The sequence below is a fragment of the Palaemon carinicauda genome, chromosome 31, assembly GCF_036898095.1.
Source record: "Palaemon carinicauda isolate YSFRI2023 chromosome 31, ASM3689809v2, whole genome shotgun sequence".
Classification (NCBI taxonomy): Eukaryota; Metazoa; Arthropoda; class Malacostraca; order Decapoda; family Palaemonidae; genus Palaemon; species Palaemon carinicauda.
Genome location: NC_090755.1, coordinates 26,156,265 through 26,177,308, shown reverse-complemented (window position 1 = coordinate 26,177,308; position 21,044 = coordinate 26,156,265). Strand labels below are relative to the sequence as shown.

The 21,044-nt window shown below is 40.1% G+C and overlaps 1 protein-coding gene across 2 annotated transcripts in view; it reads left to right on the top strand.

The window, feature by feature from the left end:
• The window catches only part of LOC137624362 (tyrosine-protein phosphatase 10D-like), a 303,867-nt gene that overhangs the window by 219,443 nt on the left and 63,380 nt on the right, over positions 1-21,044 (top strand). For both annotated transcript variants that reach the window (XM_068355068.1, XM_068355067.1), the window contains exon 17: positions 11,900-12,100. In XM_068355068.1, coding sequence (XP_068211169.1) covers positions 11,900-12,100 — 201 coding nt within the window. The remainder of the gene's footprint in view (positions 1-11,899; positions 12,101-21,044) is intronic.

The following is a 21,044-nucleotide window of genomic DNA, read 5'->3' as shown; positions in this document are numbered from 1 at the left end:
CAGGTACCTATTTATTTTGTTTTTGTTATTTTGATAACTTCTAAAATGAAATAAAAACTCTTAGCTCATAAAAGTGTAAACATATATTGCTGGTCTCTACCCACCCCCCTGGGTGTGAATCAGCTACAGTATTATAATCACCGGCTAAGTTAAATATTGAAAAATGTTATTTTGATAATAAAATAAATTTTTGAATATACTTACCCGGTGATTATAAATTAAAGGACCCTCCCTTCCTCCCCAATAGAGACGCAGTGGGACGAGGAGAAAATTGAGTCTTTGTTTACATTGAGTACTGGGTATCTGGACGACAGATGGCGCTGTTGGGCACACCCGCAACCTGTGTAGCGATCGCTGGCGAGTTTTTACCGTAGAGTTGTCTGTCGGGCAACAGAGTTGCAGCTATATAATCACCGGGTAAGTATATTCAAAAATTTATTTTATTATCAAAATAACATTTTTCATAATGTGTGTCAGTCCATGTGGTTTCTTATGTTAATTCTTGCATTGTTCTATCATTTTCAATCAAAGTTGCTTTAGAGGGCATAGATCATTATACAGATATGCATGAGAGGATATCATCCATTTGTCAGTCTTTCAGTGTATATGTCTGTTGCACTTGCCCGGCCATTTCAGTCCATCCTGGTATTGGAAAGCTATTTGTCTGTCTGCCTCCCATTGGGTGTGTCCCACTTACATTATCCGTGTAACTTTTCATACACTGTTGATAGGATTTCAGTCAAACTTGGTAAAAAGGTTGACCATCTTTTATAGATTTGTATGATAGGAGATTGTCCATCTGTAACTCTTATCTTGTTCTTGCAACTCCTACAAGGCTGAGTGGATTTCAGTCAGGTATGATGTAAAGGTAGAGCTACATGCTTATATTTGCATGAAGGGAGATAGCCTGTTTGTCAGTGATTTTATCCGACATAACTTGTTTTTTTTTATATTTTATATTTAGGCCAAGGTGATATTGTATTACAAAAGAGCAAAATGATTTACATAATATGTTTTGTTGGGAGAATGTTGTTGGAGTTATTTACCTTTGTAATAAAACTAATCAGAATGGTGTTTGATGGAAGTAGATTGGAGGTTGTTAGGGAACGTGTATTGCTTTAGCAGTATTATTAGAGTGCTGTTTTCTTTTTTGTCATAGATACATAATTACAAGTCCCATTATTTTACTATTTATCCTAGTAGGATAGCTACTAGACTACAGGTATATCATTTTGAAGTAATACTGTTGTTGAATTGCTATTATGAAGGCTAATTACAAGTACTGTAGTAGTGTGTACACAATGGAGGGGGTCCATATTTACCCAATAGCACTGGTTGTTTTTCTTGTATAAATGAAGTATATTGTGTAAGGTAATCATATCATCACTTTTTTTAGTATGAGCTGTTTGTTGTAAAACAATAAATGGTTTTAAAAGATTGAGTAGTGGAAGAGGTAAATCTATGCCATTTCATTATTTGGTAATAAACAGTCTAAAGATTACAATCCACAGACTTTATCTGCAAATCTCTGAAGTAGGAGCTATGATTTAACTGATATGACTAAATAGCTTAGGTAGAAGAATGGAACACATTTTAAGCTCAGCCTCCAAGAACTTGTGTGTAACAGTAGGGGTGGGTAACAAGAATATACAACATCCCCAGCTATGACATATGATTTCTCACAATCTGTGCAAATGATATTTTAGTTGTATTGATAGATTGATTTGAGGTTTCTGGCATCATGACATCCTGCTGTATTGACTACTTATTTCACATGGTAAATGAAAATAGTGTTTTTGTAAGTTTTCCATTGTCAAAATACTTATCACACTAAACAGATATTAACAGAAAAATGCTGATGTACAAATGATGAGGCCTGTACCCCTTAGTTCATGGGACATGCAGCTGACATGGTATGTTAGGTATCTTATGCAGTGAGATAGAAGGGTGAGATTAGTGATAGTTAGGCCTAGCGCAGAATTCTGCTTTGCCTTTAGGTAGTTCATGGGACATGTAGCTGACATGGTATGTTAGGTATCTTATACAGTGAGATAGAAGGGTGAGATTAGTGATAGTTAGGCCTAGCGCAGAATTCTGCTTTGCCTTTAGATAGTTCATGGGACATGTAGCTGACATGGTATGTCAGGTATCTTATGCAGTGAGATAGAAGGGTGAGATTAGTGATAGTTAGGCCTAGCGCAGAATTCTGCTTTGCCTTTAGATAGTTCATGGGACATGTAGCTGACATGGTATGTCAGGTATCTTATGCAGTGAGATAGAAGGGTGAGATTAGTGATAGTTAGGCCTAGCGCAGAATTCTGCTTTGCCTTTAGATAGTTCATGGGACATGTAGCTGACATGGTATGTCAGGTATCTTATGCAGTGAGATAGAAGGGTGAGATTAGTGATAGTTAGGCCTAGCGCAGAATTCTGCTTTGCCTTTAGATAGTTCATGGGACATGTAGCTGACATGGTATGTCAGGTATCTTATGCAGTGAGATAGAAGGGTGAGATTAGTGATAGTTAGGCCTAGCGCAGAATTCTGCTTTGCCTTTAGATAGTTCATGGGACATGTAGCTGACATGGTATGTCAGGTATCTTATGCAGTGAGATAGATGGGTGAGATTAGTGATAGTTAGGCCTAGCGCAGAATTCTGCTTTGCCTTTAGGTAGTTACAGTAACAGGATGGCATTGTGTCATTGGTACTGAATCCTAAAATTGAGTATCTGTAAAATATAGGTTTGTATTGGAAACTAAATTTTGTTCCTACATACATACATATACCAAGGCACTTCCCCCAATTTTGGGGGGTAGCTGACATCAACATCAACATTTGTTCCTAAATGTTTGATTTTAATTGTTACTTGTATCATGTGATTTTCAGTGTAATGTTTATCATTCTTTTAAAACATCTTCATGCAATTGCATCTTTTCCAAGAGTTATATATATACATGTTCTGGATAGGTTGATATAGATTTGATTATTACCTTAATAGAAAGAAGAAATTTAAAAAAGAGTATTATTATTATTATTATTATTATTATTATTATTATTATTATTATTAATTGCTAAGCTACAACCCTAGTTGGAAAAGCAGAATGCTATAACCCCAGGGGCTCCAACAGGGAAAATAGCCCAGTGAGGAAAGGAAACAAGGAAAAAATAAATATTTTAAGAATAAATCCAACTCCAATACAAATTATAAAAACTTTAACAAAAACAAGAGAAAGAGAAATTAGATAGAATAGTGTGCCCAAGTGTACCCTCAAGTAAGAAAACTCTAACTCAAGATAGTGGAAGACCATGGTACAGAGGCTATGACACTACCTAAGACTAGAGAACAATGGTTTGATTTTAGAGTGTCCTCCTAGAAGAGCTGCTTACCATAGCTAAAGAGTCTCTTCTACCCTTACCAAGAGGAGAGTAGCCACTGAACAATTACAGTGCAGTAATTAACCCCTTTGGTGAAGAAGAATTGTTTGGTAATCTCAGTGTTGTCAGATGTATGACGACAGAGGAGAATCTGTAAAGAATAGGCCAGACGATTCGGTGTATGTGTAGGCAAAGGGAAAGGGAACCGTAACCAGAGAGAAGGATCCAATGTAGTACTGTCTGACCAGTCAAAGGACCCCACAACTCTCTAGCGGTAGTATCTTATAAATGAGCCCAAATCCCACTGATTTCAAGAAATTGTTCAAATCTAGATTAATTTAAATGCTTTATTATTATTGTTATTATTATTATTGTTATTATTATTATTGTTATTATTGTTGTTGTTGTTGTTAGTAATAGCTAAGCTACAACCCTTGTTAGAAAAGAAAAAATCAAGATGCTCTAAGCCCAAAGGATCCGGCATGGAAAAGTAGCTCAGTGAGGAGAGGAAATAAGTAAATAAATAAATGATAGGAGAAATAATGAACAACTAAAATATATTTTAAAAACAGTAACATCAAAACATATTTCATATATAAACTATAGAAAGACTTATGTCAGCCTGTTCAATATAAAAACATTTGCTGCAAGTTTGAACCTTTTAAGTTCCACCGATTCAACAACCCTTTTAGGAAGATCATTCCACAACTTTGTCACAGCTAGAATAAAACTTCTAGAATACTATGAAGTATTGAGCCTCATGATGGAGAAGGCCTGACTACTAGAATTAACTACATGCCTAGTATTATGAAGAGGATAGAACTGAACGGGAAGATCTGATTGTAAAGGATGATCAGAATTGTGAAAAATCTTATACAACTTACATAACTAAAATTAAATGACGGTTCCTCTGTTTTAGAGATTACACTCTCATACATGAAGGTTAATTTGCATTATTTGGATTAATTTAGTTTTTACTAAGCCTTTATTACATATCACCATTCACTGGATTGTAGTGTTCACCCTTCTAGCCATTAGAATAAATGACATCACCAAAAATAAATAAATAAAATACAAGGTTATATCTTTCTCTGAGTGCCATGAGTTCTCAAAATGGAACTCAATGGTTAACAGCTTGGCTGTTGTCTTTATCTATGCAGCAAGATGTTATTTTTGATAATTTATTTGTGCAAAGTCATATCTGGCTCCAGTTTTCCCCAAAGGCTACTAATTGACATTGCACCGGGAATTCATTATGTACCTAATGGACATTTCAGTAATGAAAAAGACTAAGCTTTTAGAGTTGGGACACAAATCTAAAACTTGAAATACACTAATATATCTTGTGTTTTCTCAAAGCATCAATGTTCTTAATGATGAATCGAAATTAAGTTCTGCAAACTCATTTTTTGTATTATTAGGTCTTAGAACTGTCGTCTCCAGTAAGCACAGTATTGTATACAGAATTTATTTACAGAAAGTAACTACAGTACTCTATACATTGTCATTGACATGTTTATTCAAGGTTTTTATTTTTAGAGTTAGATACTGTTTTATGGTGTAATCCTTCAGTGAATGGCTCAGGGTATATGCACAAACTGGTTACTTAAGCAGGGTAAAATGATTTGTATTGTCCTCTTCCTTAACCAACAAGCATCACACAAACTACTACAGTACTAATGTAACATCTTTTTCATTTTATTGATAGCTTCTTCTACTAAAGGAAATTATAGTAACTTAAAAATTTCAAGTGTCATTTTAAAGAAAATAATTCTTAAGGAACATATCTTTTTTAAATATTTAACTTAGCCGGTGAATATATAATAGCTGCTGCTCCAGCGGCTCGACAGAAAACACACACAAAAACTTGCGAGCGATCGCTATGAAGGTTGCGGGTGTGCCCACCAGCGCCAACTATCGGCCAGATACCGCATATACATGTAAACAGACCCAATTTTTTCTCTGTCGGCCTTAACGACAAGACGTATCAATACTCGCTGTATAACCTGGAGTTTTCTCAACATATTTGGTGAAGTACTTCCTTTTGGTTTGAGCTTTCGCAGTGCAGGTGTTTTATCTTCAACTTAAATCTTGAACTCGTTTTTGGATAGATTTAATTTTTGATGACTTTGGATTGTTTTTTGGACTTTCTTTGTCTTTTAAATGGCCGACCCTTCCCTTAGTACGGAAGTGTGTTTTAGGCTTTTAGCAATTATCTTATCACGTTATAAATTAATTATAGATTTTCCTCTATATATTTTATATCTCAACCGCCTTTATTAGGCCTCTTCGATTAGCTTTCCATTTATAATAAACATCAAGATAAATTTTAATGATTTGTTTATATGCGACCTTTCCTGAGAGTAGGCGGTCCTAACTTGGAAACCGAAGTTAAACAACGTTGAGCCCTTTCAATCTTAAATAACTTTTACAGAGCAAATGATTTAAAACTTATTAAATGAATATTTTTTAGTAGATATTTTATGAAAGATTTTCTTTGAATAGTCTTCGTACTGTTTCAAAGATGAACTAACGTTTAGTTTATTTATGCTACGCAGTTTGCGCTCTATCGTTACGATAGAGAGAGAGAGTATCACGGTTTCACTTTGCAGAAAGAGTAAATCGATTCTGACGTTTTGTTCATTCTTCTTTCAAAGCTTAAATGTTTTAAATACTATTTTTAAGGAACTTTTTAATTGAAAAACCTTTCAGTTTTTTCCTTTGGTCAAATAACCTGTTTATTGACAAAAGGTAAGTGGGCTCTTCTCTTCGGTGCGAAATCACGAGAGAGAGAGAGAGAGAGAGAGAGAGAGAGAGAGAGAGAGAGAGAGAGAGAGAGAGAGAGAGAGAGAGAGAGAGAGAGAGAGAGAGAGGAGAGAGAACGTTCCGATCTTTATTCTCGTCACAAGCGAGTAACGTTGTTCTCGAGTTACTCTCGTCCCTAGTCTCTGTACGGGGAGTAAGGATAAAACGTTTTTAGTTTTTATTCTCGTCCCAAGGCACTGTACGGTGAGAGATTGAAAACGTAGTTTTGAATGAACTAGTGTTTAGTCTCCTTCCCAGCCACTGATCTTTTTATCTTAAAATATGTTTACTGTTTTTTTTTGCTTGTATTAATGTGCTTACATTATACGACTGATTTTGCAATTATAACCTTTTGATGAGGGTAGAATTGCGTGCTTCAGGTAGAAATCAGTTTTATTCATACCTAATGTGAATTGTTAAAAAATTCGATTTCAGTGAAATAAGTGCAAAACAGAAAATCGTAGTGATAAAGTGATATTGCGCAAAGTGTTATCAGTGTTGCGACCGAGGGTTCGTCTGTTCGTGCCTGTCGTTCGCCTAGTCCGAGACCTCTTGCAAGCTCCCAAGCCCAGGGGAGAAGTAATGTCGTACGACTTATGGGTTCGAGAGGACTTGATCAGCAAACAGACGTTCCCTCTATGGTTTCAGGCGTGTCTCATCAACACCGCCCCTACCATAAGACGAGCGAGACGTTTTTCTCCTCGTCATCCGAAGGCTTTTCGCATAAGAAACCGTGGAACAAGGTTTCGAGGCCCTTTAAGCGAAAGTCAGTCCTTTCAGGACAGGTCCAGCGTCCTGGTTTTAACTATTAGGACAGCTCTGACCCTTTGCAGTCATCGGAAGACTGCTCGCCGCCTAAACAAAAGCGTAACACAGGCTCCGAGAGTCTTTTTGTAGGCAAGGTTTTGCAGTCACAGACGTTACCCTCGTCTCTTACCGCAACCATTCCCGTTGATCTTAAATGGGTTGTACGGCAAGACATGCAGAATAAGCTTGCCTCCCTTATGGAAGACTATTCTGCTGAGCAGGTTCACGATGATCCTCGCCGCATAGCTGATCGAGATCCTGGCCGTCAACCGCCCAAACGAACCTTTGCTCGTCCTGTTGACGTTGACGTTACAAAGTCACGTCAGTCACGTTTTGTAGAGCCTCACTCGATACAGTCCAGTGTTGATTTTCAGCCGCTTGTGGACGTTCAGCCGCTGCCGCATGCTCTTGTTGACGTTCAGGACGTTCACCAACCAGCGAAGTTGACTTGTTTTGACATTGAGCGTCAAGCACCGCAGTCAAGAGTTGTTTTGATTGCTCAGTCTAGGCAGTCAAGGCAGTCTCGAGTTGACGTCGTGCGTCCTCCCGCACCTGTTGGTTGTTGCTGGTCAGTCCTTTAAGCAGTTACATGACATAGCGTCCTTGACTGCTACTGTTGCTCCTTTGCGTGTGGACTCTGTTTGTCAAGCATTGCCACCACGGCAGGTCTCTCCCTTGCTTGAGACTCGGCTATTGTCGGACAAGGTTCCTTCAGATGAGGAAGTTGCTGTTCCCCCTCCTACTGATATTCCCTTGAGGACTCTGTCAGACGGAGAGGAGCCTAAAGCTGCTCAGCCCTCTATGGACTTTAAATAAATCATTCTGATTTTTAAGGATCTTTGTCCGGATCTTTTTGTAACTGCTGCTCCTCGTTCGCCTAAACGTCAGAGTTTACACTAGGCCTAGCTACTTTGAAGCCGTTGTTTTATAAGCTAGTGCTCTCTCGCTCTTCTAAGAGAGCTTTACGTTTGCTAGGCGACTGGTTTATCACCAGGAGGAGTTTGGGGGAGACAGCCTTTGCTTTCCCTACTTTTAAGCTGGCTTATAGAGCGAGAGTCTGATATGACACGGGAGAAGTTCTCGGCTTGGGAGTTCCTGCCTCTGCCCAGATAGACTTTTCAAACCTCATAGACTCTCCCTGGCGCCTGGCCATGAGACGCTCCAAGATTTTATGGTCGACTTCAGAGCTAGACCATCTCCTGTTAGGAGTTTTTTTTCGAGCGTTTGAAGTTTTGCTGTACAATTTTGTCATGCATAAACAAGGCTTTCAGGGATGGCTCCAATGATCTGACAGCCACGTTCTCTGCAGGAACAAGTCCCTCAGGGATGGCTCCAATGATCTGGCAGCCATGTTCACTGCAGGAGTACGTAAGAGGCAATTGCGCTCAATGTGTTCATTGTCAAGACAAACTTCACGATGAAGTCTACCAGTCTGTCTTGACAGCATTAATGGAAGGCGACTGGATGGTCTCTCTCGACCTTCAGGAGGCATACTTCCACATTCCTATACACCCGGATTCCCAACCGTTTCTGAGGTTTGTTTACAGGAATGTGGGGTACCAGTTTCGAGCCCTGTGCTTTGGCCTCAGTCCTGCTCCTCTAGTGTTTACGAGGCTCATGAGGAATGTGGCAAAATCCCTCCATCTATCGGGGATCCGAGCCTCCCTGTACTTGGACGACTGGCTTCTCAGAGCATCGTCCAGTCTTCGCTGTCTGCAGGATCTACATTGGACGTTGTGTCTGGCCAGGGAGTTGGGACTTTTGGTCAACCTAAAAGTCCCAACTGATCCCATCCCAGATTATTCTATATTTGGGGATGGAGATTCGCAGTCCAGTTTTTTCGGGCTTTTCCGTCTGCCACCGAATAGAACAAGCCCTGCTCGAAGTCCAACTAATGCTGAAAAGAAAACGTTTGTTCAGTCAGGAGTTGGAACAGTCTCGTAGGGACTCTCTCATCCCTGGAGCAGTTTGTCTCACTAGGGAGACTACACCTTCTGCCTCTCCGGTTCCATCTAGCCTCTCACTGGAACTAGGACAAGACGTTAGAGACGGTATCATTCCCAGTCTCCGAACCAGTAAAGGCATGCCTGAAATGGTGGGACTGCAATATCAGTCTGAGAGAGGGACTATCCCTAGCAGTCAAGAACCCAAACCACGTGTTGTTCTCAGACGCGTCGGATTTGGGTTGGGGTGCGACCCTGGACGGTCGGGAATGCTCGGGTCTGTGGACCTCAAGTCAGAAGAGCATGCACATCAACGGCAAGGAGCTATTAGCAGTCCACTTGGCCTTGATGATATTCGAAAGCTTCTTCGAAACTAAGTGGTAGAGGTCAACTCAGACAACACCACAGCTTTGGCGTACATCTCCAAGCAAGGAGGCACACACTCCTTCACGCTGCTCGAGATCGCAAGGGACCTTCTCTTATGGTCAAGAAATCGAGGCATCTCCCTGTTGACGAGATTCATCCAGGGGGACTTGAACGTCTTGGCAGACTGTCTCAGTCGGAGGGGTCAGGTGATACCCACGGAATGGACCCTCCACAAGGACGTGGGCAAGAGTCTTTGGGCTACTTGGGGTCAACCCTCCATAGACCTCTTTGCCTCCTCGTTGACCAAAAGGTTACCAATCTATTGCTCTCCAGTCCTAGATACAGAAGCAATCCACATAGACGCGTTTCTACTGGATTGGTCTCTTCTGGACTTATATGCATTCCCACCATTCAAGATAGTCAACAAGGTACTGCAGAAGTTCGCCTCTCACGAAGGGACAAGGTTGACGTTGGTTGCTACCCTCTGGCCCGCGAGAGAGTGGTTCACCGAGGTACTTCAATGGCTGGTAGACTTTCCAAGAAGTCTTCCTCTAAGGGTAGATCTGTTACGTCAGCCCCACGTAAAGAATGTCCATCAAAGCCTCCCTGCTCTTCGTCTGACTTCCTTCAGACTATCGAAAGACTCTCAAGAGCTCGAGGCTTTTCGAAGGAGGCAGCCAGTGCGATTGCAAGAGCGAGGAGAGCTTCTACCATTAGAGTATACCAGTCGAAGTGGGAAGTCTTTCGAGACTGGTGCAAGTCAGCATCTGTGTCCTCGTCCAGTACCTCTGTAGCCCAAATCGCAGATTTTCTTTTACATCTGAGAAAGGTTCGCTCCCTTTCAGCTCCCACGATTAAGGGCTACAGGAGCATGTTGGCTTCGGTCTTTCGACATAGAGGCTTAGATCTTTCGAACAATAAAGATCTCCAAGATCTCCTTAAGTCTTTCGAGACCTCTAAGGAACGTCGTTTGGCAACTCCTGGATGGAACTTAGACGTGGTCCTAAGGTTCCTCATGTCAGACAGGTTTGAGCCATTACATTCAGCCTCCCTGAAGGATCTCACCCTCAAGACACTTTTCCTAGTGTGCTTGGCTTCGGCTAAAAGGGTCAGTGAACTTCATGCCTTCAGTAAGAACATCGGCTTTTCTAAAAAAAAAAAAAAAAAAAAGCCACTTGTTCACTTCAACTTGGTTTCCTGGCCAAAATGAACTGCCTTCTCGTCCTTGGCCTAAATCTTTTGATATTCCTTACTTATCAGAGATCGTAGGCAACGAACTGGAAAGAGTATTATGTCCTGTTAGAGCTCTTAAGTTCTATTTAGCTCGTACTAAGTCATTACGAGGTAAATCTGAGGCATTATGGTGCTCAGTTAAGAAACCATCATTGCCTATGTCAAAGAATGCTTTGTCATATTTTATCAGATTTTTAATACGAGAAGCTCATTCTCACTTGAATGAGAAAGACCGATGTTTGCTTAAGGTTAAGACGCAGGAAGTTAGAGCTATAGCAACCTCCGTGGCCTTCAAGCAAAATAAATCTCTGCAAAGTATTATGGACGCGACTTTTTGGAGAAGCAAGTCAGTGTTCGCGTCATTTTACTTAAAAGATGTCCAGACTCCTTACGAGGACTGCTACACACTGGGTCCATTCGTTGCAGCGAGTGCAGTAGTGGGTGAGGGTTCTACCACTACATTACCCTAATTCCAATATCCTTTTTAATGTGTCTCTTGAAATGTTTTTAATATTGTTTTTTTGGGTTGTACGGAAGGCTAAGAAGCATTTCGCATCCTGGTTGATTTGGCGGGTGGTCAAAGTCATTTCTTGAGAGCGCCCAGATTAGGGGTTTGATGAGGTCCTGTTGTATGGGTTGCAGCCCTGAATACTTCAGCTCCTGGGAATCTTTCAGCATCCTAAGAGGATCGCTGGGCTTCGTGAGGAAGACAGACTAATAAGGCAGAGTAATCGTCTAAGTCAACTTCCTTACCAGGTACCTTTATATATTTGGGTTTTGTTATGATATAACTGTCAAAAACTCTAAGCATATACGCTGTAAACTTAATTAACTCTGGTCTCTACCCACCACCATGGGTGTGAATCAGCTATTATATATTCACCGGCTAAGTTAAATATTTAAAAATGATATTTTAATTATAAAATAAATTTTTGAATATACTTACCCGGTGAATATATAAATTAAAGGCCCCCCCTTCCTCCCCGATAGAGACCCAGCGGGATGAGAAAAATTGGGTCTGTTTACATGTATATGCAGTATCTGGCCGATAGTTGGCGCTGGTGGGCACACCCACAACCTTCATAGCGATCGCTCGCGAGTTTTTGTGTGTGTTTTCTGTCGAGCCGCTGGAGCAGCAGCTATTATATATTCACCGGGTAAGTATATTCAAAAATTTATTTTATAATTAAAATATCATATTTAATGCTAAAATAATTTAAAAATTCAGTAGAAACATTTCACAGAATTAAAAATATATTCAGTACTGTATTAAAAAAATAGGAATTTGTGCGCACTAAGTAGGTGCTTATTTTTCAGTCTGCCTATAATGTTCCTTTATGTGTTACACAAATTTTGATGCTTTATCCACAGATAATATTTGACAACCTTGTACCTGGACGATTGTACAACATCACTGCCTGGACAGTATCAGGAAATGTAACAAGCCTGCCACTCATCCGTAAAGGACGGCTCAACCCTGAGCCAGTGACAGATATAATTGCTGCTCATATATTAGATACTGAAATTACCCTAACATGGACAAAACCAGAAGGATACTACGACATATTTGAGGTTAGTAATCAACCTTGAAATATTGACTTGCATGAGAACTTGAATGTTTGTGTATTGTAGAGATAAAAATATTTGAAAATGTTGTAAAATAATGTTCAAATCTTAATTATAGTACTGAACTTCAGTAGCCTTTTAGCATAATTACTTTTGAAATTAAATTAAAATAACTGATTAATTTCCAGACTCAAAGTCCCATACAGTAATATTTGTTATACTGTTATACTATAATGATCTCAAAGTTCCTTGCTGATGGGTAACAAGGCAGGAAACAGATCGTAATCCAGGGCTAGATTTATATCTTAGCTTGTATAGTGAAGCCAACCACTTTATCTCTACTCTTACTAGGAACTGATCTAATGTTTGCTAAATAGTATGCCTTTTTGTCATTGAAAATTGTCTAGAAGGTGGGAATAAATTTTCAACAACATTAGTAATTTTATCAAAATGTTTGGCTCTAGGATCTTTGGAATCAAAGATTGACAAAACTCCACTGCATTTCCTTGAGTTTGAAGTTTCTTTGTTCTGGATCAGAGGAACTTTCTTCAATTTTCTAGTGCTCCTCTTACACCAACAATTCTTTGTTTGTAAATGGTTGTTTTTTTAACTCAAATTTGTTACTAAGGGATATCAAATTGCTCAAAATGTCCTTTAAAATCATGCATGAATTGAGAGCACAGTTTATTTGCATACAAACTTCATTGCTGTTTAAGTTACTTTGGCCTAAGAAGTACAGTACTCAAGTTTAACACTGCTTGATAAATATGCATCCCTTCCAAAACTCCTGAATATTCATGCTGTCCTCTGCTGAAGTAGCATCAACTACCTTGGTCCTTGGATTGTATAAGAGAGGTGGTATTGTATGAGAAAAAAATTTAACTTTTCTATCCATGTCATTTACAAGCATGGGAGGTTTGGGGTCATTATCAACGATCAACATAACCTTGAAAGGAAGTTTCTTTACTATATAATACTCCTTTAAGGCAAGTATGAAATGGCTATTGAATCATTCTTATGAAATAGCCATGGTGATCCAGGCCTTTGGATAAGCCCTCCAAATCACAAGAAGTGATTAAGGGAATGATAGACTAACAAAGGCTTCAGTTTAAGATCACCAGAATGCTACCCCCTAGCATTAATGTCAGTCCTTCTTTGACTACCTTGTATCCTGGTATAGTTTTCTCTTCCTCAGAAACAAATGAACGATCAGGCATTCTCCTCTTCCAAAATAATCCCGTCTCGTTGACATTGTAGGTGAGTTCTGTGGATTTGGGAAATTCCTCAGCAGCAAGGGTATCAGCAGCAGCAGCCTTTCCTCCTTGAATTTTAATTTTGTGTTAACTAAAGTTCTTCTTGAACTGCTTAAACCATCCATGAGCCACAGCAAATGAAACGTCCTCTTCATTAGGATGTTTTTTTTACACAAGTCCTCAAACAAAGACTTGAGCTTCGCTGCATAAGCATTCGGCTCATAGAAATTCATTCATGCATCTATCATTCTATCCAGAGGGATAAGAAGCATTCTATTTCCTTGAGGATTTTGTCTGTATGTTTATAGTTGAAGTTTTCAATAGTGGAACCTTTATAGTCACATATTGGACAAAGCTGTATTTATCGTGAATCATGGTAGTCATCATTGTCAGAGCCATGCCAACAGCACACGTAATGTTTATCACTTTTTCCCCCTTTTTCATATCTCTTTATTGTGTCCAATTTATCTTGCAATGTAATGACATGCCTCATATATTCACTAACTTAACTTTTTTGGGAAACATTTCTAAAAAATGCAAAGATTGCTTAGATACAAAAGGGATAACTTTAATCAGTACATAAAGTAGTGCAAAATTAAAGCACAAAGTCAGTGGTAGGCCTTATTGTTGAAACAGTTGAAAAGCTGTTCGCAACTTAGCACTGTGCATTTGTTATTTTTTTTGTATCGTAATCCCTATTTTAATTTTAAATGTGATATATTAGCGAACCTTTTTATTTTTTCATTAACAGTCATAAAATAAGCATCATGCACATCATACTGTTACCAGTCATTGACAGAATCATTCTTTGAGACTACAAAGTAACAAAACCAACAGCACTTTGGTTCGGATAAAGTTACACGTTAGAACCTGTACAGTACTGTTGGACATTGCGCCTGTTTTTCTTTATGCATATATGGTAATTATAATATCGTATTATTTGTTTATGCATTTGTATACCATTTATATTTTCATAATGTATGTATCATCTCTTCCTCCACCTATTGATGCAAAAGACCTCGGTTAGATTTCGCCAGTCGTCTCTATCTTGAGCTTTCAATTCAATATTTCTCCATTCACCATCATCACCTACTTTGCGCTTCATAGTCCTCGGCCATTTAGGCCTGGGTCTTCCAACTCTTTCAGTGCCTGGTGGAGCCCAGCTGAACGTCCGCTGAACTAATCTCTCTTGGGGAGTGCGAAGAGCATGCTCAAACCATCTCCATCTACCCCTCATCATTATCTCATCCACATATGGCACTCGAGTAATCTCTCTTATAGTTTCATTTCTAATCCTATTCTGACATTCAACTCCCAATATCCTTCTGAGGGCTTTGTTCGCAAATCTACTAAATCTGTTGGAGAGTATTTCATTGTCATACCATGACTCATGTCCATATAGTAACACCAATCTCACTAAACTGATGTACAGTCTGATTTTTATATACATAGCACGTAATTTCAGGCTATTTGATTTCCAAAATTTACTTAACGTAGCCATTGTCTGATTTGCTTTTTACAATCTTTCACCTAACTCTAATTCTAAAGACCCTGTATTGGAGATCACAGTTCCTAAATACTTAAATGATTCTACCTCATTAATCCTTTCTCCTTCTAATGATATTTCATTTTCCATTGCATACTCCATCCTCATCCTCTCTGTCTTTCTTCTATTTGTCTTGAGCCCAACCTCGTGTGACATTTCATGCATTCTGGTAAACAAGCATTGCAAATCCTGTGGTGTTTTGCTAATGAGGACAGCATCACCAGCATACTGTAGGTCTGTTAATTTACTATCACCAATCTAGTCCAATCCTTCTCCACCATCTCCGACTGTTCTATGCATTACAAAATCTATGAGGAGGATAAACAATATAGGTGACAACACATTCCCTTGAATGCTGTATGTACTAATTTCATATATAGAATTGAAACATTTGTATCCATTTTTTATCATAATGGTTCGATGTTGAAAACGACGTATGTTTTGTAAAAAGGAGTATTGCCTATTTTATTTTTGTATTTAATGTTTAAGATTGATTGATGTAAGGTTAGAACTGACATATGCCAAACTGAATAAAAGTAGGTATTACTGTCATAGGTATATTTGTCATTTTAAAAACTATAACTTGTGTTCTGTTTCTATATGTTTACAAAATTTTCACCCTTAAAAATAGGAATGTCTTTAGTGGCACAGAAATAGCCATTGAATCTTTAACAAGATAGTTGTTTAATGATAGATGGCACAAGGTGGAACCCCTACCGCCCTTCATGTCACAGAGTAGCCCCTTCTTTCTTTTGCTGTGACTGGCCTTTTTTTTCTCCTGCAATTGTTGGATATTTTCTTATATGTATTTGTTTGCGATAAGTATTGGTGTTTAATTTTTTTTTTGTGAGCCCTCTTGCTTGTAAACGGAAGCGCACCGAGACGTAAAATGTTTTTTGTACCTTTGTAAATGATTGACTATGTAGCCCCCTATTTTTGGATTGTAGTTCTCACTCTTCCTGTCCGGAAGACAATGAACTTAGAGAGTAACTCGTCTTGCTTCGTGTTCGTTTTCTGCCATGGGAATGAATAACTCATTTGGACTGAGGTTTGCCCTACGTGTATGCCCGATACCAAATTATTCATCTGGCAGGCTCACCTGGTTTCGACAAAGCTCCCTGGATGGTGATCATTGTGTTGGAGCATCAGTGTGTTCCCAATGCTCACCTTGTGACAAAACCCCCAGTGTAGTAGTTTGTGTTCTGGCAGAGGAAGCTCTTGTAGCTTCTACCACAGAGGGAGTGCAGTAATATTGGTTGCCAAGCCCATGACTCCTCTGTGAAGGAAGAATGATTTGTAATGGTAAGGAGAGTTCACCCTCTCTTCCTCCTCTACCAATCTTTTCTCCCTTCTTTATTCCCTTTTGTTGGACATGTCTTCCTTGAGAAGATGACAATATAGTTCCTAGAGATTTATACTGATTGCTCTTTTCTTCAAGAGGGAGTGACGGTACTTACTTGCTAAAGGGTACCTTTGGGGTCAGTCAAGTGAGTGTGAGCCAGTGTTACATTTACTGCTGAAACACCGGAGACATGGGAGCAGTCTTACTCCAACCAAGCACCACCACCGAAGGCCATGGGAGGGGAGAAGTGTATGTGCCCACCCTTCTCGTTCTTATGTAGATATGGAGGATTGTTCCTTACCTTGGTGCTAGCTCTATGATGTATGTAACTTTTCCACTGACCGATACTTCCATTGTTGGTTAGGGATCATGAATTTGGTGGACTACTATCGTGAGTTTGGTGTCATAGCCACCACTGTTCCATCAATTTTAGGTGAATAGTCCTACTTGGATCAATTTCCAGCATCATACAGTAAGGTATTGGAGTATTGTTCACGACTACCTTGTGCTGATACAGAGCTTTTACCTCAGACATTACTTTTGGGGACGGTTTGCGATTGTGTGCCTTGTGTGACAGCCACCATTGTTTCATAAGTCGCAAATGAATGGTTCTAACAAGACTGACCTCCAGCACTGTATGGTAGGCCAATAATAGTATTGTTCACAATGTGGGTATCATTTACACTACTCCTTGTGCCATTACAGAGCATAGCCAATGCAGCTTAAACAGTGTCTAGTACTGTACATGTAGGGTTGGTTAATGATCACGAGCTTGAGGTAAGAGCTGCCACTGTGAACCCTTGAGACACTAAAGAGTTTTATCAACCACTAGTATCTCTGGGGTTAGTCAGCAAGGTGAGACCAGTGCAACAGTGTCTTTTAATTTTTTGTTTGCAACAATATCTAGTGATACGTCCTTCAGGGCACATCACTAACTCCTAGGGGATTTAGGATGGCTGGCTTGACTACCCGAGTTGCATTGGTGGCCTGAGATACAAGGCACTGTACGTGCTCTGCCCTTTGCAAGGCCCATTTCTCTGCTTCGGCCCGACCCCATTGGCTGGGTCGGCTATCCTGGTAGGTGAGCAGGCCAGAGATGCATGGCACAGTTTGCTTGACTACCCTAGTGGCTAGGCCGACTGGAAATGCACTAACCATACACTTTTTCAGTTGACCAGTTGTTAGAGGAGCTTGGGCACCTTCCTTCACCTTTATTACTTGGACAGGAGAGTTGTTCTCCCTTTTCTGTTAGAGGTACAGTTCTTTGGTATCCCAAATTGTGAAGATAGCACCTCTTGAGAACAAACGGTCACTGTTTGGAGGCTGAGGGATAACAGCCCTGTGCTCAAAAGCACATAACCACTGCTTAGTCTCCACCATGATCAACAGAAGGAAGCGTACATGGTACTTTCTCTCTCTTTTCTCTCACTAATTACTTCGGTACTTTTTAAAAAGGAGAGGCTTTCATTCAGTACCAGTTCTGCATCCTAGTATGCTGTGGACTGTACAGAGTCAGTCAGTGACTGGTACTAACTCTGGGCTTCCAAACACTGTGTCGTGTTGAACAAATCCATCCACTAGAGTGAGGGTACATTGTACCAATCTTGCCAATTCATTTGGGTTTGAGGAGGTGACCAGCAGCTTCTTCCAACAGTAAGAGAGCACCTGTTCTTACTCCTCACAGCCGCAGTCCAGTAGGGGTGTTAGGAGCAATGCAGAGGTATTTTGCCCAGCACATTTCCTCCTTCTTCCATCCAAATCCATCCCATATCTTCCTTCCAGGTTCCAGGTCTGGCCATGCAACATAGGTATAACAATCCTGGATTTTTGCAGTGAAGGTCTTGTATGACCTCCATTCCTCTCATGTCAGGGACATAGTAAGAGACCATATTCCTCTTAGCCAAACTGTTATGTGTCAAGATGCACTCAATTGAAACTTATTCTCCGTACTCAACCTCGAGAAAGGGAGATGACGTGCTTTTTATAACTTGAGGGATTTTTATTATATGCAGACCGTCAGTCCTTTCAAATGTGCCTCTTTCTTTTCTCAGGTTTTCTCCCAAGTATCTGCCTAAGTTTTTATGCTGGTGCCACTTAGAATCATCCTGTCATTGCTTTTCCTGGATGAAATTGACACTACTCACTCTTATTACAATCAGAGGATTGTGATTGAAGAGAGTCTGATCTTCTCATCCAAGTCAAAGAATGAATACCTAGCAATGTTTTATTAAAAAGATTTCCTTGTACTCTTATCAGCATCTCAGAAAGGTAATGCACATGTTCTTAATCACTTGGAACTGCTAAACCAATCTTTGTAGCACGGGGAAAAGAGTGAGTTTGCTCTTTCTTACTTCTTCCCCTCCTATTGTTTTCTTCAGACACTTCTTATAAGGAAGAAACAGCAGTAGTAGTTTAACAGAAGGCCTCTTGCAAAGTTCTTATGGAATTTTAATCATGCACTCTTCTCCTTGGGGAGTAAGTGGCACATCTCAACCAATGACTGATGTAGGCTTGGTAAGGGTGAGCATTGTTCCTACTGTCATCATTCCTGTTATAACATGGGAGAAATGCCCTGGCCCTCTGGAAGCTGCTCTCCTTCTTCTGGAGGGAGTGTCAGCTCCTCTTCTTAGACTGGTACCTTCAGGATTGGTCAATTGGTTGTGAGCCTGATATGATAGTCTTCTCTTTAGGCTGCATACAATTGAACAGTCTTGGCCAAGAGCCAACACTGATTTTATAGATCAAGCAAATGTGAGATGTTTTGCCCACCTTTCTCGTTCCTGCTGTTAATAGGAGGAGCATCCTTGCCCCTAAGAACCACTTTCCTCTTTCAGGAGGGAGTAATGGAGCTCACCAACTGATAAATTCCAACTGGGTTCATCAAGTGGAATGTGAGCTTGGTGAGACAATTAGCCCTGTGGCACTAGTTGCTGGTAAATGGTCTCACAAGCACCAATCACATGCATCATAGGTGGCATAGCTCAGCTGATAACTGTTTCCTGAGGACTCGGTGAACCAGACCTTGTCTGGTATGGCAGTTATTTCTGACATACTGGCATACAGAGATCAAATACTTGAGCTGTCCATGTAGAATGGAACATATTCATGCACCCTCCTGGTACCTTCCATAGTACACTGGGTTGGCCCAGTCAAGTGGTCCTGTTTTGGTAGTTTTCATTTGAATATCAAGAGACTACAGTGGGAGTCATAGAGAATGTGCTCATTTTGCCAGAGGTCTTTTCAGCAGATCACAAACTTTCTTGCCTACCTCTACCTAAGCACACCTCCGTTGAGTTTGAGTCCATCCTTGGGGAAAGGATTCATACTCAAAGGGATCTTCAAGCAGCTGTGTTTCCTACCCTGGGACACCCAGACCTGGATGGTCCTTATCTTCAGGACAGGGCACAACTACTTCCTGATAAGCTGAGGAAAGACTGTTTCTTCTCTGCTTTGGTAAAAGAAATGAAGAAGAAGCTATTCAGTATTATATAGATCTCTCCTCCCTGAGGATCGGTCAATTCTTGATGGGATCTTTAAGCAGTCTTGCCTATCCTGGGACTTAGGTCCTGGGGTGTGTGATAGTCTTCATCCTCAGGGCACTTATGCATGTGCCTACTGCAAAAATCTGAGTAGGTCATCATAGGGATCTTTCCATCAAATCAGGGGACTGCAGTCCTACTTGAGGAGGCCTCATCACCTCATGTAAAAGGGTTGCAACCTTTTTATAAGCCCCAGCAGGAACAAGAAGGAAGTGTCCAAATACTGTTCTTTCGAGCTTGGTGAGGCTGTTTTCTTGTAGGCGCAACTTTGACTTGTGCATACTTCTGTCATTTCAAGTAACTCACAAGCCTAGCTCTGCCAGTGGCCTTCCTGCTTATTTGTCACCATACTTGGATCTGAAGTTTGGGTATGAATGTGTCAGACTAACTTTGCCTCTATCTACCTTATGGACGTTGCCCTGGTAACCCTTGTACTTCTTTTTTGGGTCCTGAGTTGGGTGTTCATAGTTGTGTTGCACTTCCAGGGCTCTCACAGGACTTAGTATGTATCCCGTCCAATGTAAAACATTCTATATAAGTCTCGAGGAGAGGTAGAATGGTAGGCTCTTTTATCTCATTTTTTCCTCTCTCAAGGGGATACAGCATATGCAACCATTGCATACTATTTGGACATTTGATACTGGTGAGTTACACAACAGAGCACCTTTCTTACAGACTACACTGCCAAAAAACATCTCCATCTTCCTGGCAAGAGGGAGGCTTACCAAACATTTCTTTTGGTGTGCATGGTTTGACACTGCCAATACCATCTTCCTGTAAGGACATAGGGCAGTACAGTAACTAGCCTCCTTTTAGTCAGTATTGGCAAAACCCTAACAGCTTCTACATAAATATGGATAGTTGTTAGGAGGTTGTTGGAGTCACCTTCCTCATTCCCATAGGGGACCAGGAGCCTAATATGTCCAGGGAAGAGAAGAACGTCCAGTTTGGTTTTAGGGGAATTCATCCCACCAGTGACTGAGTTTCCTGATTTTAAAGGACAAAAAGTTTGTATTAGCATAGAAACCAATAACAAATTTAACAAGGTTATTTCCTTCATTATTGAACTGTGAGTTTTTTATACAGTTGTAGAAATACAGTACCTTATAGTATTTGAGAGTTCAGGAGGACTTGATGAAAATTCGTATTATGATATTCATAGTTTGGAATATTAGATGAAAAGCAATACATTATTTTTGGTTTTATATAGCAAAATTAATTAATTTTCTTTCATTTTCTAAATAGTGTGCATAAACAGAATTTAGATAGA